This window comes from Pseudophryne corroboree, chromosome 2 (assembly GCF_028390025.1).
Source record: "Pseudophryne corroboree isolate aPseCor3 chromosome 2, aPseCor3.hap2, whole genome shotgun sequence".
Taxonomy (NCBI): Eukaryota; Metazoa; Chordata; class Amphibia; order Anura; family Myobatrachidae; genus Pseudophryne; species Pseudophryne corroboree.
Genome location: NC_086445.1, coordinates 201,087,312 through 201,112,853, shown reverse-complemented (window position 1 = coordinate 201,112,853; position 25,542 = coordinate 201,087,312). Strand labels below are relative to the sequence as shown.

The window sequence follows — 25,542 nt, the reverse complement described above, 5'->3', positions numbered from 1 at the left end:
CTCTTCGCCGCTCTTCGGCGCGGCCTCCTTTACGAACGGCTCCCGCCCGGCGTCTGACGTCAGACGCCGGGGGCGGGGCCTATGACGCGACGAGCGCCGATTGGCTCGCCGCGTCACTCTCCGATTGGCTGCCGCTCCGGGAGCCGCGATTGGCTCCCGGAGGGCGCCAAGATTTAAATGCCCCCGCAGTCTCTGGTCCAGTGCAGGGAAAAAGGTAATCCCTGCACCGGACACCCGCCGCCACGCACCAAGCGCTGGGGACAGACAAGCTGCCCCAGCGCTGTCCCCAGCTAGGGACGGCAACATGGATGTGCCCACAGGGCACATCCTTACACAGCTGCAGTGCTGTGCGCTACCTTAATGAAGACTGCTGTCTTCTGCCGCCGATTTCAGGAACAACTTCTTGCTTCTGGCTCTGTAAGGGGGCCGGCGGCGCGGCTCTGGGACCGGACTCCGAGGCTGGGCCTGTGTTCGATCCCTCTGGAGCTAATGGTGTCCAGTAGCCTAAGAAGCCCAAGCTGGCTGCAAACAGGCAGGTTCGCTTCTTCTCCCCTTAGTCCCTCATAGCAGTGAGCCTGTTGCCAGCAGGTCTCACTGAAAATAAAAAACCTAAATCTAACTTTCTATCTAAGAAGCTCAGGAGAGCCCCCTAGTTTGCACCCAGCTCGTCCGGGCACAAAGATCTAACTGAGGTCTGGAGGAGGGTCATAGGGGGAGGAGCCAGTGCACACCAGGTAGTCCTAAAGCTTTCTATTTGTGCCCAGTCTCCTGCGGAGCCGCTATTCCCCATGGTCCTTACGGAGTTCCCAGCATCCACTAGGACGTCAGAGAAACCAGAAATACAGTTTAATTACTTATGATATAAGCAGCTGGTCATCATCATACTGCCAAGATGATGGGCCTATTTTTAAGTGGAGGCCTGGAGCTGTAGCTCCATCTGCCCCATTGTTACGCTGGCCCTGATTACAGACTGTAATAGGTACACAAGTGCATCCGTGACAGTAACCATAGTCACATAAAGGGGTGAATGCTCTCCTCCCAAAGATGAACATCCCCTTTACTATTAATTAAGTTATTCTGATTCAACCTAGGAGGAGCCAATGTTGCTTTTATAGAAATAAGTGAAGGTTCTCCAGATTGTATAGAATTACTTGGTAGATGATACTATTGTGTAAACTTCTGCAGCCAAATACAAAATGAAAAAATAAACAAAAAAGTGATATACTCAGATTTTATTATTTAACCCCCTAATACCGAAGACAACATTTCTGCTTTGCTGTAGACACTGTTGTTCCTTAGATAATGGTGGTCACGTGGTGTACTAAAGTGCCCTTTGATACCACATTCAGCATATTAAGAAGTAAAGTCCAACTGAGTTAAACTTTTGCCATCTACAATCTGTTTTATTTTCTATCCTTTCCGGATTATCAATTGAGCCATGTTACTACAGTAAAACAGATAAGGGCAGTATTGTGCTGAGTCCTGAACTCAGCTATTTGTTGTCTGTGCTACACCAGCCCCTGCTTGTATGAAGGTCAGGGACAGAGGTGCATCAGGCTCTGCACTGAGCCCTAGAGGCAGTGAAAGACATATTGCTAGATATATATAGAGAGAGAGAGAAAGAGAGAGAGAGAGAGAGAGCGAGCAGCATAAGCAAGTGGTCCACGCTCTTCTACCCGCATCACAATGGAAAAATGGATGTGACAAATTCAATATGAGTGTTGTTTTGTTTCATTACCGGACTTATTTATTAGAATTGCATATTTAATGCAGATGTGATAAATATTTTTCACATAAATTTGCAAAGTGAACATTTATATATTCATGGGAATTTACTAACAATGTCCTGCCAGTGTGACAGTGTAAAGCTACAGCATCTCACTGCTTCCTGGTTCGGGTCCCTGGTGCACGCACACTGCATATGCGCAGCCTTGGCCAAGCTCTACAATGCTTTGCATTCTAAACTTTGGTAAATTCCTCTGTTGTACATTCAAGGGATACCGAATATTTCAGGCATCCTGCAAATTTTATATAATAAATAGGCCTCTGAGTGCTGTTTTGCATTTTTGGACTGCATGTGAACACACAAATATAGATGGACGTTTATGAGATCAAAACTTTTTAAGAATTAGGATTATTTAGCAGCAGAGTACCACTAGTGAAAAATGTGAGGTGGTACTCTGTTGGTAGCATTTCAGAAGACTGACTGCAAATAAATACTGTAGTAATACAGTAAATATCTTAATAAATAAGTCCCACAAACTGTAAGCTCCAGTAGGGAAGGAAATGACAACTATCCTCTGTACAGTGCTGCATAATTGGTGGCTATATATGAATAAATAGCATACTGTAGTTGCCTAACCTCCTGCAATCTGCAGGAGACTCCCTATTCATGGTGGAGTCTCCCACTGTTCTGCAAAGTTCAAGCTAACCCCGAATTCCCCACTGCCCTGTAGGGATTCTGGAATGTGCATGCAGATGGGGACGGGACCTGCAGCCCTGCACGAGAGAAGCGATCAATGACACACCTGGAAACCCCACACTAACCTCTGCGTATGCTCACTGCTCAGCTGAGTCAGCCTAGACAGGAAGTGTGTTTACTTTCACTTCCTGCTTGAGGCTGCTGAGCTGCCAGACACAGATAGAGCCTCAGAGGGAGAAGCAACTGCAGGACCTGCCCTACCATGGGAGGGACTCAACAAACAGTTGGATGAGGGAGGCAGCAGGGACATGGAGAGTGGGGTCCATGGAGCTGATGACACTGCTAAGGGAGGAGGGGATACTGGGACCAGGAGAGTGGGGTCCCTTGGGCTGATGACACTGCCATACTAGCTGCCTGTGTTTTATATATATATATATATATATATATATATAGTGTAGCCCTGCCGTGTGCTGTCAATATGTATCCCTGCCATGTACTGTAGCTGTCATGTCGGTGTGTAGGCCTACCGTCTAATGTATCTGTAATGTCGGTGTGTAGCCCTGCTGTGTAATGTAGCCGTGATGTCAGTGTGTAGCCCCGCTGTGTAATGTAGCTGCGATGTCGTTGTGTAGCCCCGCCGTGTAATGTAGCTGCGATGTATTTGCGTTGCCTCCTGTGTAATGTAGCTGCGATGTCGTTGTGTAGCCCCGCCGTGTAATGTAGCTGCGATGTATTTGTGTAGCCCCGCCGTGTAATGTAGCTGCGATGTATTTGTGTAGCCCCGCCGTGTAATGTAGCTGCAATGTATTTGCGTAGCCTCCTGTGTAATGTAGCTGTGATGTCGTTGTGTAGCCCTGCCGTGTAATGTAGCTGCAATGTCGGTGTGTAGCCCTGCCGTGCAATGTAGCTGCAATGTTGGCGTGTAGCTCCGCTGTGTAATGACAATAGATATGCCAATAGGTGGAGCTAGACACGCTCCTTGGGTAAAATGTGACACGCCCTCTCCGTAGCACATTATAATGCCAGCTATAATCTCCCTGAACTACTATTTAGAAGTAGGCAAGTATGAATAATGGTAACAGTAAGCAAGAGCATTTATGCACATAGTCTACAATCTGCAGTGAAAGCTCATGGTTTGTCACTCCATTCCTCCAGGAGAAGTAAAATGTATTCCCTTCATAGACATCAACATTTGGCTTAAGTATGTGATTCCCCATTAACAAAGCCAATCAGAAAGTAAATTCGCTAGTAAGAGAATATACCATGGTTTAGTATAATGTGAACTTTCCTCATTACTGATACGGTCTATATGTATGCCACAAGTTGCCTTTCCATATTAGATTCATGTGTAGTTTCAGTGGTCCTTTAATGTCATGCAAGCTTTAACCTATAATGCAAGCTGGTGACCAACTGAGTGTTTTATGTAATTCTCTGAAAAAGGGAAACCATAATCTGACCAACACATAAAATATACATGACTATGAAACATGAGCATTTTCTTTTAAGATGTGTGTCTAGCACTAACCAACTTTCCTCTACCATAACTTAACACGGACACAAGTGACAAAGCCACACTAAATTCCCCTGAAAAATCACCAGATTGCTTTGTAAATGTGTAATACACTGATGACTGCAAAACCGTTAAACGAAACTTAAGAAACTAGATTTATCTTATATTTTTTATTTTCTACTCTTGTCTTGTTGCCATTACTGCTGAGATTTTTTTTATTTAATGTGTTAAATGGGTGGGTCTTCAACCTAGGCCCTCCAGCTACTGTGGAACTACACATCCCAGCATGCCTTGCCTCAGTTTTAGCATGCCTTTATAGCAGAACTGTGGCAGTGCATGCTGGGATGTGTAGTTCCACAGCAGCTGGAGTGGCGCAGGTTGAAGACCCATGTAAGACGGCAGTAAATTTATCTGGGTTTGTCAGATCATATTTAAAATGGAACTAAGTGAAACAATGACGGAATTACTTCATGTATAAAATGGAAATAATATGCAAATTTAAATTAGTTTTATAATCGCATGCTCAAGTGACTTGGAGTTCTTTCAAAGTGGTGCTGATATTTGTATACAGAGAGTAAGGCAAGCGCTACAATAACAGAAATGTTTTGGTCTGCTTGTTTATTTTAGCAAAAATGTAACAGTAAATACTGGATATAAACAAAGCATTTTGGTGTCCAATTGGTTGATTACACTCTGTGGGTTTATCCATTTGCAGTGACACGTAGACAGTAACCTCATAACTATAACTATAGCTCAGCATCCAAAAACGCATGCCACCAATTGGTGGTGATTAGAGGAAAAACATGTTTTGTTTTCTGTGTGACGTCAGAAGGGCTGCCATCAGAAACTGTGGGGCCCGGGACTGACAAAATTGACAGGGCCCCTCCCACCCAAAAAAAAAGATTCTGCCGCACCCCTACGTGATGTCATACATTGTGATGTTACATATAGGTGGAGTGTGGCGGACCCAGTGTCGTCACAAGGGGGGTGCGGCCCGCAACTGGGTGTCAGCCACACTCCACCTATATGTAACATCACAATGTATGACATCACATTGTCCTCTTTGTGGAATACATTGGGACTGTTAATAACGGAACAGGTCGATTGAACTTTCTTCTTTGATCTCCATATACAAGTGGGAGTAGCACTCCTATTAATCTTTATTCAGTGTTTTTATATATCTTTTAAATAAGTGTACACTATGATGTTTAACAACTTCTGCTCTTAATAATAAATTGTGTTGCTTTTATGACCGACCATTCTCATTGTAGACCAATTAGCGCTACATTTTTTGTTTGTATCTATCTATTTGGGGCAGAGGTTCTCAAACTCGGTCCTCGGGGGCACACACAGTGCATGTTTTGCAGGTAACCTAGCAGGTGCACAGGTGTATTAATTACTCACTGACACATTTTAAAAGGTCCACAGGTGGATCTAATTATTTCACTTGCGATTCTGTGAGGAGACCTGCAAAACATGCACTGTGTGTGCCCCCGAGGACCGAGTTTGAGAACCTCTGATTTGGGGTCTGACCAACCCTTTGTTGTTTAGCTGCTGGGGTGAACCTCTCCATCTAGCACCAGGAATAGACCACCTAGGTGGTTTTCTTTTTTTTTTTTTGCAGTTGATTCACAGACTGGTGCAGCTCTACGTGTATTGGCAGTAGTAGCCAGGGGTGGGCCACCCTCTCTGTAAGCAGGGCCATCTTAACAGCAGTGTAGGCCCCTGGGCACAACAATGCACTGTGCCCCCTACCCATCCTCCAGTGGTAAGGATGGATGTGCTATCATCGGCAGCTTTGATGTCCCGCGGGCAGAAGGGGGTGTTCTATCTTATGCTCAGCATGTAGGACCTGGAGCAGTAATTTCTGCTAATTACTCCTTTACTGCACAGATGGGGCTAAACTGTAGAAGGGGTCATTGGGCTGAATGAAGAAGCCCTGGTATATGTCTTCCAGGGTGGTAAGGGGTGTTTAATACATAGGGGAGGGGTGGATAGTGGAGTGCGCTTAATATTCATAATTTTCCGGTGTGGGGGGGGGGGGGGGGGCAGCTTGCTTGACTGCAGATATCTCAAGTTCCTGAAAATATATTTCTTAGCTTTGAATGGGATAAAAAACTAGAGAGTCCCACTTTTCAGGAGGTGCAGGGGACTTATGGATCAGAAGCCAGAGCAATTCACCAACGAAAATATAAAACTGCATACCAGCTGTGTGGAACTGGAGCAGGGACCAACTGCTTGAAGGCTGAAAAATAGGAGAGTCCCAGCTTTTGGATTGTACCCTCAGAGAAAGTCAGACAAAACCCGAGATATCTGGCTGGGAGGAGCAATTAACAAGCTAGGATGGGGTCCACTGTTTCAAGTCGGATATCTCCAGTTCCCCAGGGCCGATTTTCAAAAATCTGGTACCCCTGGAAAGAGGGGACCCTCAGCTATCAGCCTAGGGCCCTTATACTCCTTAGGACCTTGGGCAAGAGCTCATTGGGCCCATACGAAAAGACGGCCCTGTCTGTAAGGGCCTGGGACACCAGTCCCCACAGTCTCCCCCTGATGGGTGCCCTGGACGTCAGCGATTGCGGGGCATGTCCGGGTGGCAGACGTTCTACTTTGAGTCATCATTGCAGAATTCATAAACATGATTTGCGTCCTATGGTAAGCAGTTAAGGTGCCCATACACCTAAAGATTTATCTTCCAATCTGGCTGGTTGGAACGAAAATCTGGTGATGGATGAGAGCAAATGACAGTTGACCATTTGAAATGGTCAACTGTCATTTGCTCCCATCCATGTAATTTGCTTCCATTCATTACCAGATTTTCGTTCCAACCAGCCAGATTGGAAGATAAATCTTTAGGTGTATGGGCACCTTAAGAAAATGAAGTGCCGCTGCCAGATTTACAATTTTTTTAGACTTTGTTAGCCAACCTAATGTAGAGTTGTAGGATTCCAGAATGAATGGTTGACACTCATTAGGTCGACCACTAATGGTCAACATTGACATGGTCGACATGGACAAATGGTCGACACATGAAATGGTCGACACATGAAAATGTCAACATGGATTTTTGGACTGTTTTTTGTGTCATTTTTTCCGTAACATGACCAGCAACCCCAATTAGTGTACCACGTTCCCTTACATGGCTCGCTTCGCTCACCATGCTGCGGGCAAGGGAGAAGGGAAGAGACAGCCGGCAGTGTGATGGGGGTGGGGTAGAGAGAGAAAGCCGGCAGTGTGATCTGGGAATGAGGGGAGAGAGAGCCAGCACTGTGATCTGGGGAAGGGGTGGGGGGGAGACAGCCGGCACTGTAATGGAGGGTGAGAGGAGGATGGGACAGGGTATATGCTGCTGGGCTTTAGGGAAAGGTTTCTTTGTGCTGGGCTGCTGCTGTGTGTGGTGCTGGGGGAGGCACCCAACCATATATATCTATACACTGCTCCTCCCATATATTACATTATATATATATATATATATATATATAAGGCAACAAATGAGGCAGCACTCGGAGTCTTTGAAAACCAAAAGTGACTTTAGTGCATAAAATGCTGGATCAACGTTTCGGGGTGCTAAACCCCTTCTTCAGGATAACATACAGTGCAAAACAAACACAATTTATAGGTGCACTCACCCCCTAAAAAGCCCCCATGCCTGGGTCCCGATGGCCACGCCATTCCGGGCCCGACATCCGTTCATCCGGAGTGACCACTTCCACCGGAAGTGACGTCGTCTGATGACGTTGCGGGTCCCGGTCACGTTGCCATGGTGCCGCTGGTAAACATAAACAGAGTTCATTTATAGACATGCCGCTGGTCGTCTCACAGCAGGTTTGGCACAAACACAATGCTGGACATCTACTACTGCTGCAGTGCAAAAAAACATGATAAGAGAGCGCCACGCTCATGGTACAAAGTGCTAAAACAACCAACAGTGCTTAAAAATGAACTAAAAAGTGACAAACCCCAAACAAGGACCTGTAGTATCATACCCTATGTATGTTCATATGTGTAAAACATGCTAGGACCCACTGCTATAAAAACGGGAGATAGCAATGAAAAATGATTAAAACATTACTTAAATTTTTTTCTTTAGTATACATATATGTATAGTGACAGACAACCTGATGTGTGACCAGAGGCATGTAATACAACATGGAAGTGCCCATTTCAGTAAAAACCATAATAACCATAGTGTCATAACCACGTATATAACAATAAAACATATCTCCCCCTGGCAATACTGCCACTTGCCCCTAAACCACCCAACATAAATTGTTAAAACCAATCTTTCCCTAAAACACTGGACACAATTTATATGTTGGGTGGTTTAGGGGCAAGTGGCAGTATTGCCAGGGGGAGATATGTTTTATTGTTATATACGTGGTTATGACACTATGGTTATTATGGTTTTTACTGAAATCTCCCGTTTTTATAGCAGTGGGTCCTACCATGTTTTGTATACATGTTGGATGTTCGGCGGCCGATATCATTGTGTGGGGGGGGCAAATATCATTATACCTGGGGGGGCGGCCTGACCCCTAAATCCGGCTCTGTATGTAGTCTGTTATCTGAAGCATTTACTATTGGACAGAAAGTCACACAGAGGGAGGAGGTCAATTATTTTTTTCACTGGCAGCCAGCAGATGGCGCACAAACAGAGCAGGCGCAAGCATTTCAGCTTGCAACCCCAGGGGGTGGTGAGCTGAAATACATGAAAGTGACCCGGTTGAGCGCTGAAACTGGACTTTCCGCATTGCACCCATTAGTTTGATCAGGCTCAGCCGATTTGCTTGGCTAAATCCAATTTCTCTGGGCGCAATTAGCGGGGGGGGGGGACAATTGAATTGCACCCCGCGACTCCTGTCACTTTGGAGATTGGGTGCACAAAACAATTGAATCTCCCCCACAGAGAATCCTCCTGAGTTCCAATGTGTAAGTAGTACAGAGGCTGCTGCTATTCTTGCATGTGACAAGGTAAATGATAGATTTTATTTTTCTATGTGTATTTGAAGGGTAAATTGTCTTTGTTCTACTGCAAGAAAACTTTATAAAGTAGTTGGCTCTCAATTAGGTGGAGCTATAAACAGTACCCAGGCATTATTAAACTATTAGTTTAAATCTAATATACACCATTGGTAAACAGTCAATATACACAATCTAATATACACACCCCGCAGCACACTGCTTCACTTGCACTGTGTGCAGGCAGGATGACAGTATGAAGGAGAAGGCAGGATGACAAGTGGGGGCCATGCTGACAAGATGTGGAGGGCCGGAGAATTGGGGATGGGCCCCCGTGTCTAAAAGGACCCGGGCCCCCCAAAGGCTTATTATGGCCCTGTATTCATTAACATATGATCAGTGCTGATTAACCATTAGGCTAATTAGGCTAAAGCCTAGGGTGCCAGGCCATGTGGGGGCAGCAGCTCCCTGTGTAGACATTTTCTAATGACATTGCAAAGCTGTTACAACAGGCTACATATACAGTAGCTAGAGCTTACAACAGTCTAAAGGGGGTACACACTAGGCAATTTCAGCCTAAAATATAAACGATGACAACATAAATGTCATTATCGTTTATTTTTAGGCTGAAATCGTCCAGTGTGTATGGGGGTAATATTGATGACCGATAAATGATGCGCGCTTCCGCACACCATTCAGCGATCACCAATATTGAGCTGACATGCAGCTCAACCCGTCAATGTCTGGCTGAGCTGCATGTTTGGGAATGCTGGCGGTGACGTCACTGAACGCTGTCGAAGAACGATAACATTCAGTGTGTACACACTATATCGTTGAACGCTGTATCGTTCAACCATATAGTGGTTCATCGCTGGCATTCCACAATCGGGTAGTGTGTACCCGCCTTAACAGATCTGAGAAATGCCTCTTAGACAGCACCCTACTAGATCTGGGGCCAGATGTAATCACTTGCAAGGCAAAACCATGCCCTGTAAGTGATTGCCCCTTTAAAAAAGTCAGTTCGGCCGGCATCCCATACAGCCGCCGAACTCATGTAGCATTACATACGGCCCCTAATGTCACATGAATGCGACCAGATTGCAAACACTGAAATCTGTTCCTGTTAGTCTGATTTGTAAATCTTGGTTATGGAAGTTTGCTGAACATCTACATTATTATAGTTGTGTCTTATTTGGCAGGAATGAAACTTGTATAAAGCAGTTGCTAGTATAAGGTACCTTCATGAAGTTAATTTGCAAATACAACGTAGTCCAGTTTTAACAGCCACTGCCTCTTGTTAGGACCAACAGTTACTATTATTACTATTACTGACCTGTCCTGACTAAGGGCAGATTTACATGGGGCGCGTTTGTTGTGCCAGTGTCATATTCATTTCAAGATGTAAATGCAGATCATGTGGTTATATACATAACCACAACTTGAACTGAATATATCACTGGTACCTGGTGCTGCAGGTAAGCAGATAAATGTGTGTATAGTATATCTACAGCAACAGAAACTTTAAAATTAGTCATTCATTAGCAAACCGGAGATACCAGAAAGTACAGATGGAACCACGTTTATCTTGGCCTTTAATAGGATTAATTGATCCAGGTCAATCAGACTTAATCCCCTGCTGTATTGTTCTCAGCTGCAATACAATACAGAGAACAATAGATGAAAGGCTTATGTTAATAAACCATGGTGTGCCTAGGCACAGCAAAGAAGTCAAGATAAAGTTTGACCCATCTGTAGTTCCCCTATGGATCTGTGGGGGGGGGGGGGTGTTTAAATACATTTTTAAATATACATGTTGTCTTTCTGTTAGATACGAGTAACTATAAGACAGTTTTTTTCTAATATGAGATATTCCTCTAGCTCATATATGTGGCATCCCGTTGAAGAAGGATGTAGGCAAAAGGTTGACAAGCATGATGTTGACATTGTTAAAATGTCATGGGGGGAGCAGGCGCAGGACTGCACACCCTAATTTAAAACATAAGAGCATTGTAGTGCCACACAGAAAAAAATGGAAAATGCAGATGCACTGTCTAAGCACCAAGAACACTGGTAATCAGAATAATTATAATAAGCTCTACAATTTAGCATGGAGTATTATTGAGGTTCTTAGCACAATTTTGGCCAAAAATGTGGGCCCACCTACCACGTCACAGTGACCTCATCCACTGGGTCCCTATCATCCCTAATACTAACAAATTATATAAATGTATAAAGGTATTACCTATCATAGTGCCCATTCTAAAATGTAGACAGCAAATGCAAGGACCCATACTAATTAAAAACACCTAAGGACAGGTGGGAAGGGCGTTTGTCCAGGCAGAAGGGTCTCCACCATCAAGTGTACATACATACACGACTACAGAGTAAAGGGGTACTGGAGCTTGACTCCATACCATATTTTTAAATCTAAGAGGCACTACCATGCTGAGAATTGTAGTACCACACAGAAAAAAACAGGAGACATGCCGACATTCTGAGAATTTCATACCCAACCCTGAAGGTATATACCAGATGCTGCGTCATATGCCAATTTTTAAGAATATTTTAAAGGTTGAATTATGCAAATACTTTAACGTTACCTAATAATAATTAGGGTGGATATACACCAGTCCCTAGTTTCCGTTCTTTGCATGTGCCACCCAAGCTGCAATCACTGCAGCTTGCATGTCTGGTAAAATAAGGACCAGAGACCTCTCTAAAAATAAATGGGATTTCCAAGAGACACTGAAGGACCATCTAAGCTGCTCCATGGACACAGCAATCAGCTTTCACGGTCTGTCAGGCTTTCAGGAAATTGTGATTATGATAAATGATCTCTAATTTACCAGTCAATCAGGCTGTGGTGCCATTTGGATGGATAGTATCCCAGGCTAAAAATATGCGCCCGTGCGTATTCTCCAAGACCGCTGTAGGCAAGGATATTCTAGGAAATAAACTGTATGTTTTGAACATATGCTTTTTTGGTAAAAAGATCAACAAAGTAATTTATTTAATAATACAAAATGTTTCCGTTAAATATTCCCATGTTCTGGCCGAGAATGACCTGTCTGTCATTTCTTTGGCTGTCAGTAATGTATTTATTAACAGCAGGTTGTAACAATCTGTATATTATTTACAGTATATAATATTTATGAGTAGACACTTCCGACTGAAGTTCTAATAACTGGTTCTTTTTTTGTTTTTAGCTCTATGTGATTGAAGAAGATTTTATGAAATAAATCTGACGTCAATGGAGTGAAGTGCTGTGTTGCAGTAAGTGTCATTTACATTTCTTTCTGAGAATCACCAAGCATTAAATAGCACAGAGAAATATATTTACCATTGAATATTGTTTTATTTCCTATGCTTTATTATTCGTTATTCAAAAACAGTAATTAAGATTTTCTTCTGCAAAAGCCCTTTGGACAATATGCTTGTTTTATAATGTTGTTATGTACATTTCCAGCGTTGATGGTGATATTTCAAAACAAATTCAGTTTATACCCATGTTTGGAAATGTCATACGAATTAGAAAAGAGCCAAGCTGCATAAATGGTATTTTATTATAGGCTGATGCTAGCAGTGCATTGTTGTGTTATTGCTGAGTATATGACAATGGAATATGATGCACATGTTTTGTTATGGGGCAAAACTGGATACAAGACTTTGCCATTGCACTTTGAGAATAGTGTCAGAAGAGGGGATATTTATCAAACCCTATAAAGTGGAGAAGTCGCCCATATCAACCAATCAGCTTGTAGCTATGATTCATCTAGCAGTCTATAAAATGACAGTTAGAACCTGATTGATTGCTCTGGACAACTTCTCCACTTTATCTCTCTCAAAAGTTTGATACATCTCTCTTATAGACATAGGGGTAAATGTATGAAGCAGTGATAAGAGTGGAAAAGTGAGCCAGTGGAGAATCTGCCCATGGCAACCAATCAGTTGCTCTGTATAAATTTTATAGTATGCAAATTATAAATGTTACTTCAATGCTGATTGGTTGCCATGGGCAACTTCTCCACTGGCTCACTTCACTCGTATCACTGCTTCATACATTTACCCCATTGTAACAATTAGTTTATTTTTCATCTCCCCTATAGGACACTTAATATTCAAAGAACACTCCACATTTCTCTCCATAGCAACTACTGTACAATCAGTTTATTTCTCTGCATAATGTAAAATGTGATACATTTATGATTAGGAAGGAGATTCATTTTAACTTCATTGAGACCGTCAGTTTCTATGGGTTATGTGTGCACAGAATCTAGAGTCCAACCATTTATGTGATATGACAAGTGAAGCAGGAGCAATATATTCATGCAGAGGTTCCCAAACGCTGTCCTCAATGCACCCCAACATTCCAGGTTTTAGGTATATCCATGGCTCAGCAAAGATGGTTAAATCAAATTGTCTGATGTGCTAATTAAGTCACCTGTGGCCAAGCATGGATATACTTAAAACCTGGACCGTTGGGTTCCTTGAGGACTGCATTTAAGAACCTCTGTAAAGTAGTGTGCTGGCGTTTACACACAGCTGCAATGGCAACTCGCCCCCTTTGCAGATATTTGTATTGAGCCCAGAACATCGTAAAGTAGCAGTTTATCAAAATAGACTCCCTGAACAATGCACAGCAAACTCTGGGGCAGATGTATTAAGCCTGGAGAAGTGATAAAGCAGTGATAAGTGGAAGGTGATAACGCACCAGCCAATCAGCGCATAGCTATCAATTTACATAGTGGAGCTGATTGGCTGGTGCGTTATGGACTTGCACTTATCACTGCTTTATCACTTCTCCGGGCTTAATACATCTGTCCCAATGTTCCCCCCTTTGAAAACATGATATTGCTTTTGCCAGTAGCGCATGTTTCGGTGAAAGGTTTCATTTCATGACATTAATTCCTTAGCACAGTTTAGAGTCAGTGGGCAGTGGGACAGGTAGGAGGTGGACCAGCAGCGGGAATGGGAGGAATCAGGAAGAGGTGACTCTCCTCCTTTCCAGTGTCTTGTCATTGTTCATAACACCATCGGAGACACCGGCATTATTATGTCAGGTGCATAAACTGCAAAAAAGCTTTGTTTTTGTTTACAGTATGATAAATTGATGCTACTTCACACAGCCCATAGCAGGCTGGGGATAGTGCATGGGGATAGTGAAAACAAGTGAAAATAAAGGAACAGAAGAAAGCAGTGATTTCTCTACGGTTTACTCCATGGTTTATGCCCGTAAATGCTTTTGTTGGCTACTCAAACCAAGCTACTTTGATTTCAACTTTTCCCACACGTAAACATACACAAAATACTCTGTGCTGCAGCTACTATTTTAATACTATGATTTAAAGCAGGTTGTTTTAGCTCCTCCCACTTTACATCCTGCCTGGCTGCTTGTAACACTTTTTGGTAAATGATTATAATAAATGCTTTGACTCTTGAGAGAAACACACCTATAAAGGCATAATACAAAAATATGTTATGTTGATACATTTAGCCCCAATGGAGGGCTGTACTATTATAGCTCAATATTATACACCATGCCCAAACGAGACACAAACTGAAACTATAGATTGGGGGAAACACAGATGGCAAAGAGTACTTCACATTACTGAAATATTCAGAGATGAAGGGTTAACTGGTTTTTCAGGAGACCATAGTTTGGTTTACCCACTTGTCAAACAATAGAGACAAATAGGCATAAGGACAGGTAATAGCTAATATCGAAACCCATCATGGAAATTATACTGAGAAAAAAAAACCAGCAAAATAAAAAAAAACAACTCACATGATGTGAGAGAACAAAAAAAAGGTACATTCAGGTTAAACCACAAACTGCTTTACAAAAATATTCTAACACAAAGCGGCAAGACATGGGTTGGAATGATCCGGCTTTCTGATAGACACACAGAGGTAACACTTCACAAAGAGGGGAGGATTGTGGGTAACAGTATTGCCTTACCGATGAAGAGACGCAGCAAAGGTAAAATCATTTTGTATGTTTATTTTTATCTTTGTGTTTTTACAGTCCAACATTAAAACAGATTGATCTGCACATAATAGTCTTGTACCGTACCTTAACCTTAGCCTGTATCATATAATGGCATGGGATAGGACGGAGTTATTTTGAGAATGCATGTTCACGTTCAGTGTACTGTATACTTGGATAGTGCTTAAATATTCCAGGCAAAGTGTCAAATCCACAACTCGAATGTATTTATTTCTTTATTACCATTGCTATCGTATTCCAAACAGATTTCAAGTTAATAAATAATCCCTCCCCTTCTGGGACATTTTCCACATTGGAGCAGGTCTTTCAGTAAGTACAGGCATAAATAAGCATATGAAACATGACATGAACCTAGAACAGTGGCTATAGATGATAGCATGCAGCTTTCAGTGACATCACATGCTGGATGATGATGCAGTAAAGAATGTGACATATGCACTTCCAAAGGAAAGCATTACATCATGGTAATTGTAGTCTACAATATTTATTGGGAGCAGGACAAGAGAACGTATATAAAATGTCTGTTATATTTATTGCCTTTTTGTAATGTTTTATAAAAACAACATGTCATGACATGTTTTATTGTAATTTTATAATTAATAAAATGAAAGCATAAAGATGCTGCAGCACTATTAAACAATCACTGCACTCTATACACTGTATTGGATGATAATAAGCACATTTGCATATTGATCTGTTGTTTGTTTTTTTTGTTTTTACTTCATATTATTTCTGGATCAGTTCTGAAGCAGATAATCAGAACAGCTATGTCACATGATTTTATATCTAATTATAAAAGTGATCAGGATCAGAATAAGATTAGTGGGGTTACTAGGGCAAGTATCCAGCATGGGCAGTGTACCACCATTTAGCCAGGTTTGTGTAGGTTAGGCATTGGCAAACCCAGCAATTGGCATATTTTAGCTATGGCTGCCAGTCTTATTATAGTGCCAGGCAACAACGACACACAGCTCTCTGCCAACAGTCATGCTGCTGCACAAGAAGGAGGGCGGTAGGTGCCGTGTGGCAGGAGGACCAGTTGGTGTTTGGGTGCCTCTGTTGTTTGGGGACCTCAGAGCTTGTGCCAGAGTTTCCTGCTCTGGAAGTTCTAGCAATGTCTTGTTTAGGTGTTAAACAACTGTAGGAGGTATCCATTTCTGTCTAATCCCCGTGAGCTGTGGATTGCATGAGCATTGGTGCACTGTGAGTGTGGGAAAAGTACACTTTAGCTTCATCACAATTTTACAACTACAGTGACAAAAATCCGTGATTGTCATAGGGATGCATGAGAGCTGAAAACTATTATCACTCTGTGTTGATCATTTTATCCAACTTTTCCATGTCATTTATAAACATGTGTTTCAAAAAATGTATTTAATAATTTGCTTTTAATGAATAAATATTGGGAAATGATATCAGAAACATTACTGGGCTTGCAGCTCAGACCTATAACAAGACACATTACACACAATGTGCAATTAAATGGAGATTTGACTGTAGTTATATTGCAAGTTTTTACTGATTTTCAATGATCTCTTTAATGTTCAAATTTACATTTAATTGGATATGCATTTCTGTGCATTAGAAAATTGGTACAGATTAATTGTTAATATATATAATATTTACAGTAAATGTATCTTATTTAAGGTGATAATCTAAATGTAATCGTATATTGTCTATTTTTTATTATTGTATTCATTATTTTGTATTTTTTAACTTAAGAAAAAAATTGCTTTACAAAAGTTCTATAGAGCTATTTAATGTTATTCTTTGGATAATTTATTTCTAATGATATTTCAATGTATATGGTGATTTCATACATTGTCGTGAAGGGCCTATATGGTATTTCACTATAATTAGCATATAGTATATTAATTTCTCAGTTCTACCGCTTGTGGTTGCTGTTGGAACTTTTTTAGTCTTACTTGATCTGCCTATCCAGTAACTCTATTGTTCTATATTTGTTTTTATTCTTACTTTAATTTTTGCTTGTATAAACTGGTGTATAAACTGGTTTAAAAGTTTTGATGTCAAAAATGCAGTCAATCTATTTAAATATTAAAGTAGAGCTAAGACGAAACTATATTTTACTACAGATTAGCTTTACTTACTCAGAACATCATAAAGAGAATAATTACTATGTGCAATCATATTTATATCAAAGTGGCAGGCTGCACAGTGGCACAGTGTTAAGCATTCCTGGATCACATCAGATCCATGGGTTCAGTTTCAGTCAGGGTATTATTTTGTATTGAAGTTTGTATGTTCTATCCATGTTCTCATGTGTTTTCTCCATAAGTCATAAAATATAGGCTTCTACAGTACCTTAATTGGTTTTGGCCAAAATGTTCCTAGTATGTGTGTTTGTTGTGTGAATTCAGACTGTAAGCACCACTGGGTTATGGTCGGGTGTGAATAATTGATCATTCTCTGTGTAATATGTTGGCACTTTATTACTTGCCAAGTCACTTGGAGCTATAAACTACTTAGCTGAAAGGAAAGTCAGTCTGTTTTTGTACCAACACTATCTAAGGGTGTAGTATGGTATGCCGGCGGCTGGGCTCCCGGCGACCAGCCTACCGGCGCCGGGAGCCCGACCGCCGGCATACCGACTGCGCGGCGAGCGCATACCGACTGCGCGGCGAGCGCAAAGGAGCCCCTTGCGGGCTCGCTGCGCTCGCCACGCTGCGGGCACGGTGGCACGCTATGCGCACCACACTTTTATTCTCCCTCCAGGGGGGTCGTGGACCCCCACGAGGGAGAATACCTGTCGATATGCCGGGTGTCGGTATTCCGGCGCCGGTATACTGTGCGCCGGGATCCCGACATTCGGCATACTGAAGACCACCCCTATCTAATAGGGTTATATTCAATTAAAGTCTGATCCATTCCGACATGCATTTGTCGGAATGGATCCGACAACCCCTATTCAAATCTCATCTCAAAGTCGAATTGAGATGAGGGACCGGGGGGGGGGGGGGGGGGCGCGGGGAGACCAGCGAAGACAGCCGCCAGAGATCAGCGCTACAGTAGTGCCGCAGGATGATGTCACACAGCCTCATGGCTGATCAATCAGTGTAACCATGGCAATAATTGAAGCTGACATGTAACAGACGTGAAAGCAGCAAGATAAGCTATCCGAACTCACAAGTCATCACTATGGTAACGACTCCCGTTGGAATCACGGACAGACTACAAGACGACGGGATGACGTGTGCATCATCACGTGACCCGCGTCACAACGCAATGACGTAATCTCACGTGACCCAAAGCCGGTCATATGACCGGAGTACGAGAACTACCCTGTGATATACAACGGTAACTGGGGGAAACTGAATACGGGGGTGTGACTTGCGAGCATGTGATCAGACCATGCATGATAATTCCAGCACTGATTGGAGATTTAGAGGGTGATGTCATGGGAGGTTGCTCCTGGCACACGAGTGTCATAGACTTATAGCGATAATTATGTATAGGGACCAGCTGTGCCGGGACCAATCAGAAGATAGGAGGGGACTTTTAAACTGGATTTAGAGACAAAAGTGGCATTCTCAAAGGGAGCTGACCTTGAAAAAGACCCAGGCAGGGTCGGAACGCGTGGGTACCCCGGTGGATCTACTCGTGAGAGGAGGACGTGGTACGATCTATGCCAAAGAAGGAAGGCGGACGGACATCAGAGGAACTCTCCTGCTGCAGCTGGAAAGCCTGAAGTCCATACGCCAGTAAAACTGTTTGTGCCAGTTTTCAACCTGCATTTGGTAATTACCCATTGCCTATCCTTTCAGGATACAGTCCACCAAAGAATGCCTAGATATCTATTGTTGTTTAAATAGAACAAGAGATTACTGGTCATAACACACTGACCTTTTATTTTTATGTGAACTTGTGATATTAAATTTGTTTTTAGAAGGTATCACACCATGTTCCTTCTATGTTCTTTCTTTTGGGTACATTGAGCCAAAGAAATGAGATTGCATGAACACGAAAACAATTGACCTCCCTACAGCGCCGGTTCAGTGGTATCCTATATGTTTTTTGTTTGTCTATTCGTCATTGGAGTGTGGTGAAACTCCTTTTTAGTTTACCCGGATAGCAGCTGTGGTAGCGCACTTTTTTGCCCTTTTACTTCTGTATATCATGATGTCACACAGCCGCCCGACCTCACAGCAGTGTCCACCCGGCTCCAGCAAGCGTGACCTCACTTGCTGGAGCCAGGTGGAAGCGGCCGTGAGCGGCACGGCTGTGTGACATCCTGCTGCGTGCTGATCTCCCCTGTATGCCGCGACTGTCCCCCCGTCTCCCTGCGGCTCCCCCCCCCCTTCTCCTGCGCTTGGGTCCCACATCTCAGTCCGACATTTTTTTATGTCGGACTGAGATGGTCGAAAGGGGGGCCAAAATCTTGCGGTTTTGGCCCCGTTTTCGACACAAGCACGTGGATTGGCAGCTATTCCGCTGATCCACGTGCTTTTCGACAAGTCGAATTCCTCGACTTGTAGAATAGCATTGAATAGGTCAAATCACGTTTCGACCTTAAAAAGTCGAAAACTGCCGTCTTTTCAACAGACGGCAGTTTTCGACACCAATTGAATATACCCCATAATGTATCATCCTTTTAGACAATGAGAAAAAAAGAGCCAAAGTATCCCATCGTGACAGCATCCAGTCTTGCAAAATTGAAATGGTAACTTTAATGAAAAGTAACATATAATTTATTAAATTTATATTATTATATAATTGATATAATTAAAGCGCAACGGAATATGCTGCAATATATATGAAACTGTAAATAAATAACTAAAATAAATATAATAAAGGGGCCTATTTATGAAACAGCGATAACTTATTTTATGATGAATGAAGGGGTAATCACTGCTTCCTCCTTTTTAACAAGAGGACTACAGGAGATAAATTACTATTTTGCCTGTTACCACAATCCCCTTCATCTTGTTATTGGGATTGTGAAGTGGCTTACATTAATATAACAAGCTTGAAATTACATTAATCTGTAACCACTAATTGGAGTCAAAAGTCATAATGCATGTGCAGACACTGCCTAATCATGCTCGTACTGCGCATAAACTGCCAATGAGGTAGCGGTGCTCAGGTTATACAGCACAACACTGGAGGGTCTATGCTTCTTTCTGGTTAAGACAACCCTGCAGGACACCACACTCTGTGACTGTACACTCTTGAAAGGTATTTATATATAGCAATCAAGAGAGCTGTCATCAAGACACAGCCATTAAGTTAGGCAACATATTATTTCTTTTAGTCATGGGGAGTATAGCAGTCTCCCACTGCTTTATTATTTCAGAGGTTCTCCCTCAAAGAAAATACCTGAGCAGGGCAGCCATCAGGGGGGCACTGTGGGGACTGGTGTCCCGGGCCCTTACAGAGAGGGGGGCCCATCTCTGGCTCCTAATACCATTACCAGAGAGCTACAGAGTGAATACTTTTTAAAACAATCCTTCAACTGTGCATCAGCTCTCTGCGAACCGTACCTGTAGGTCTGCAACACTCCGCCTATATTTAATATCACAATATGTGACCTCACATAGGTGTGGAGTGGTGTGGCAGAATCTTATTTTGAAGGGGGGGGGGGCTGTCTCTTTTGTCTCTCCCGGGCCCCACAATTTCTGATGGCAACCCTGCACCTGAGTACTCCCTAGTTTCCATTCTATATTAGCATTATTCAAACAGCCCTATGACTCCCAAAATAATATAACTATTCTGTGACGGAATCATATAGTCCAGAAAGCACTGTGTATTGTACCTTTGGAATCTGGCAGGACCAATATGCAATATGAGGCCCTTAACCTCATGTTAAACTCCTATTATGCTATAGAATGTATGCTTGTGAGCAGGGCCCTCTTACCTCTTTGTCTCTCTTCTTTTACTACTATGTTTGTACCCATTTGTAAAGTACTATGTAATATACTTGCACTATATAAATAAATGTTAATAAATAGTAAATAAATACTTTGTCTAAAAATAACTATTTCAGTGTGTTTTTGTAGCCAATTTCACTTTAAAATTCTACTAAAAGAAACTTGCCTTAAGACTTTAGAAGACATATGAGAATATAGAGCCCTGTAATCTGTAGTCTTGTCTATCTCCCTTCTGTCTCAGCGGTTGAAGTCAGGTGCTCTTCCCTCCTCAAGGTCCCATTTGATCCTATCCCGTCACTTCCTTCATTTCCCCCTCCTGACACCTTTTCCTACATTGCCCATCCAGGGCCATCTTAATGACTGGGCAGCTGCCCAGGGCCCCAAAATTCTAGTTGCCTTTGAGTCTGAGGCAATATGTAGGCATTTGCCTCCTGGGCAGGTGCCTCCAGAGCTTCTTGGGAGGCAGATAGAGAATAGTGTAGTGTATTACACTCAATCAGAGTGGCCGGGCAGTTATCTACCTGTCTCCCAGCCTTCAGTGAATGGCTGTCAGCATGCTGATTGGTGGATGACTAGAGCTATCCACCAATCAGACTGCAGCATTCTCTTCCTGCCTCCTAGCCTGCAGCCAGACAGTGAAAGGTAATGGTGGAGTTATCCACCAGTGAGAGTGCTGACAGCCATTCACTGTACTGGAGCATGTGGAGAGACTGTGCTGGACCGCAGGAGTGGTAAGGTATGATTTTGTTTTATCCATTTATTCCTGTTCATAGTTGGGTATGGGCCCCAGTGCATTGCTTTGCCCAGGGCCTACAATTATTATTATTATTATTATTATTATTATTATTATTATTATTATTATTATCCATTATTTACAGGGTGCCACAGGGGTTCCGCAGCACCCAATTACAGAGTACATAAACAAATAATCAAAATAGGAAAACAGTGACTTACAGATGAAGACAATATAGGACAAGTACAGGGTAACCAAACATAGCTACATCAGCAGATGACACTGAAATAAGTATCAGGGTGGCCGAAAACTGCAGGATTTGGGGCAGTCGAGTATCATTAAAGTAAGAAAAGGATAAGCACATGAGGGAACAATGCTATTAAGACAGCCCTGCGCCTATTACTCAAATTACTTCTGTTCTCTAGTACCTTCCCCTAATCTTTCAAATATGACCTGGCTTCCCCCATTTTTAAGAAACTCATATCCCATACAAATAAAGCATAATAATAATAATAATAATAATAATAATAACTAATGCAATACATAAAACATTTTAATGTATCTCTACATGTCTGGGGTTACTTTTTAATTTCATTGATTCATTGGTTTAGTTACTTGTCGGAGTTGTTATTGAAAGGAAAAAGATCAAAACCAAAACACAAATAGTACAGTACTAACGTTTTCAGCCTAGATTCTTTCCCACTATGTTTAGAGCTGGGCTGAATGGCTGGCACAAGAAACAGTCTTATCAGTGTTTGCTGTAAACTATTACACGTTATTTATACTGCTGGCATATTATACTGTGCTTTACAAAGAATGTTTAATCATTTACATCACTCTCTGCCCAGTGGAGCTTGCAGTCTAAATTCTTTGCCACACGAGCACACACTATGGTCAGTTTCAGCAGAAGAAACCATATGTTTTTGAACTGTGGGAAGAAATCAACACAAATACAGGGAGAACTTACAAACCGCCAGAGAATAGTGTCCTATTTGGAGTGGAAGCCATGGGGGTAATTCTGAGTTGATCGCAGCAGGAACTTTGTTGGCAGTTGGGCAAAACCATGTGCACTGCAGGGGGGGGTGGGGGGGGGCAGATATAACATGTGCAGAGAGAGTTAGATTTGGGTGGCTTATTTTGTTTCTGTGCAGGGTAAATACTGGCTGCTTTATTTTTACACTGCAATTTAGATTGCAGATTGAACACACCACACCCAAATCTAACTCTCTCTGCACATGTTATATCTGCCTCCCCTGCAGTGCACATGGTTTTGGCCAACTGCTAACAAAGTTCCTGCTGCGATCAACTCAGAATTACCCCCCATGTCCCCAGCGCTGCAAGGCTAATCGGTCTGCAGCAAAATATTTATTGTAGAGAACATAAAGGCATGGTCACACTCAGGTGAGTATTGCTTGTCCACCTCCATCCTTCATATGTGACAAGTAACAGGGACATCGACTACCTGCTCTCGTGTTGTAACACAGTGCCTGACTCAGAGCAAGCTACAATGCCGGTGTTTGCACAGTTGAGTGATTTCTTTGCTACTGCGCATGTGTTATAAGTCCAGAAAATCCCTGCCCGGCATGCACACCATTGATCACTGATGAGTACAGCGTCACTTGCAGAAGAGCTAGCAGCGCATAACCATGGGCATTCCTGGAAAGTAACTGGGAGGTGATATGGGAGTTTCACAGAGATCACGCAGATCCCTATTCACGCAGGCCATATATAGAGGAATTTCAGAAGAAAACATTGAGCAGGCCATGGGCTGTTGCAAGTGTTGAAGGCGTGAGCAATGGTGCACCGATGGTGGCTGATGGGAACCACTGATGCAGTTACACTGTCCATGGACACTCAAAGTGGGTGCCTCAGTGCTTGTACTGATAGAAATTTTTTTGTCTAATCGGCGCAGGAGTATCAATAAAATCTTACATAAACAGGTGTCCTGATATACTATGTGGGATAGAATTCTAATATGGAGATTTCCGTGTTCCAAACGTCCCGTAATTCATATATCCTTTGGTTCTGTGAATCAATTTCCTTAGCTCAAACAAAGAGAAAAGAGATCATGATGCAGATCCACTTTAGGGGGACAAAGGATTTATTTAACACAGGAAACTCACAATTTTGAAAGATAAAACAAGCATGTAGCCACTGCAAGTGGAAAAAACAGGGTGCTGTCGTCACTGGTGGTCACAGTTACCCTCCTCGGATGGTCTCAAGGCCGCACTGCAGGTTCCGGATACCATAAAACGTGCAAGAGGTAGCTTAGACGTCCCAGATCAGGTCACCCTCCGTTCCAATTCACCAACTGCTCAATGCGTTTCGGACAGCTGCGGTCCTTCGTCAGGAGCATGCTCCTGACGAAGGACCGCAGCTGTCCGAAACGCGTTGTTTTATCTGTCAAAATTGTGAGTTTCACTTCCCCTCCACCACCATACATTACTGACCATTGTCCCTTCCTCCCTCACCAGTTTCAAAATGGAAAATAAGATGTAATGACAACAACAAGAAAAAAAGAACCACCTGTCCTCATCTGGCCATCAGCGTAGCCGGGCTCTCATGCAAGTGGGCATGCTCTGCCGCCCCCACCCCCAGCAAGTGTCACCCGTAAACATGCGCCTCACGTGCCTAGTAGGAAATCCACCACTCGTGGATGGGGCACGTGTTGGTCGCGACATCAGAGATCCTTTTGCCTGGTAAAATTTAGTGTCAACCAGTGGGAAAGGGGATGGAAGGCAGCAGGAGGGGATTCTGACAGATATTCAGGGGGAAGGAGCAGAACAATCCCCTTCCTTGAATTGCTATTTACCATTTCTCTCAACCTAAGCATCAGCAGTGGGATGGTGATTTAAAGGGTTTGATATGTTTTGTCAACATTCATATGAAATATAGAGATGAGCGGGTTCGGTTTCTTTGAATCCGAACCCGCACGAACTTCACTTTTTTTTTCACGGGTCCGAGCGACTCAGATCTTCCCGCCTTGCTCGGTTAACCCGAGCGCGCCCGAACGTCATCATGACGCTGTCGGATTCTCGCGAGACTCGGATTCTATATAAGGAGCCGCGCGTCGCCGCCATTTTCACACGTGCATTGAGATTGATAGGGAGAGGACGTGGCTGGCGTCCTCTCCATTAGAATAGATTAGAAGAGAGAGAGAGAGAGAGAGATTGTGCAGACAGAGTTTACCACAGTGACCAGTGCAGTTGTTGTTAAGTTAACTTTTATTTAATATATCCGTTCTCTGCTATATCCGTTCTCTGCCTGAAAAAAACGATACACAGCAGTCACACAGTGTGACTCAGTCTGTGTGCACTCAGCTCAGCCCAGTGTGCTGCACATCAATGTATAAAAGCTTATAATAATTGTGGGGGAGACTGGGGAGCACTGCAGGTTGTTATAGCAGGAGCCAGGAGTACATAATATTATATTAATTTAAAATTAAACAGTGCACACTTTTGCTGCAGGAGTGCCACTGCCAGTGTGACTAGTGGTGACCAGTGCCTGACCACCAGTATAGTAGTATATTGTTGTATACTATCTCTTTATCAACCAGTCTATATTAGCAGCAGACACAGTACAGTGCGGTAGTTCACGGCTGTGGCTACCTCTGTGTCGGCAGTCGGCACTCGGCAGGCAGTCCGTCCATCCATAATTGTATAATTATATACCACCTAACCGTGGTATTTTTTTTTCTTTCTTTATACCGTCGTCATAGTCATACTAGTTGTTACGAGTATACTACTATCTCTTTATCAACCAGTGTACAGTGCGGTAGTTCACGGCTGTGGCTACCTCTGTGTCGGCAGTCGGCAGGCAGTCCGTCCATCCATAATTGTATTATAATATATACCACCTAACCGTGGTTTTTTTTTCATTCTTTATACCGTCATAGTGTCATACTAGTTGTTACGAGTATACTACTATCTCTTTATCAACCAGTGTACAGTGCGGTAGTTCACGGCTGTGGCTACCTCTGTGTCGGCAGTCGGCAGGCAGTCCGTCCATCCATAATTGTATTATAAT

The 25,542-nt window shown here is 42.9% G+C and overlaps 1 protein-coding gene across 4 annotated transcripts in view; it reads left to right on the top strand.

The window, feature by feature from the left end:
- The window catches only part of HDAC7 (histone deacetylase 7), a 614,661-nt gene that overhangs the window by 245,518 nt on the left and 343,601 nt on the right, over positions 1-25,542 (top strand). For all 4 annotated transcript variants that reach the window (XM_063952225.1, XM_063952227.1, XM_063952226.1 and 1 more), the window contains one exon: positions 12,095-12,161. In XM_063952225.1, coding sequence (XP_063808295.1) covers position 12,161 — 1 coding nt within the window. In that variant the 5' untranslated portion in view covers positions 12,095-12,160. The remainder of the gene's footprint in view (positions 1-12,094; positions 12,162-25,542) is intronic.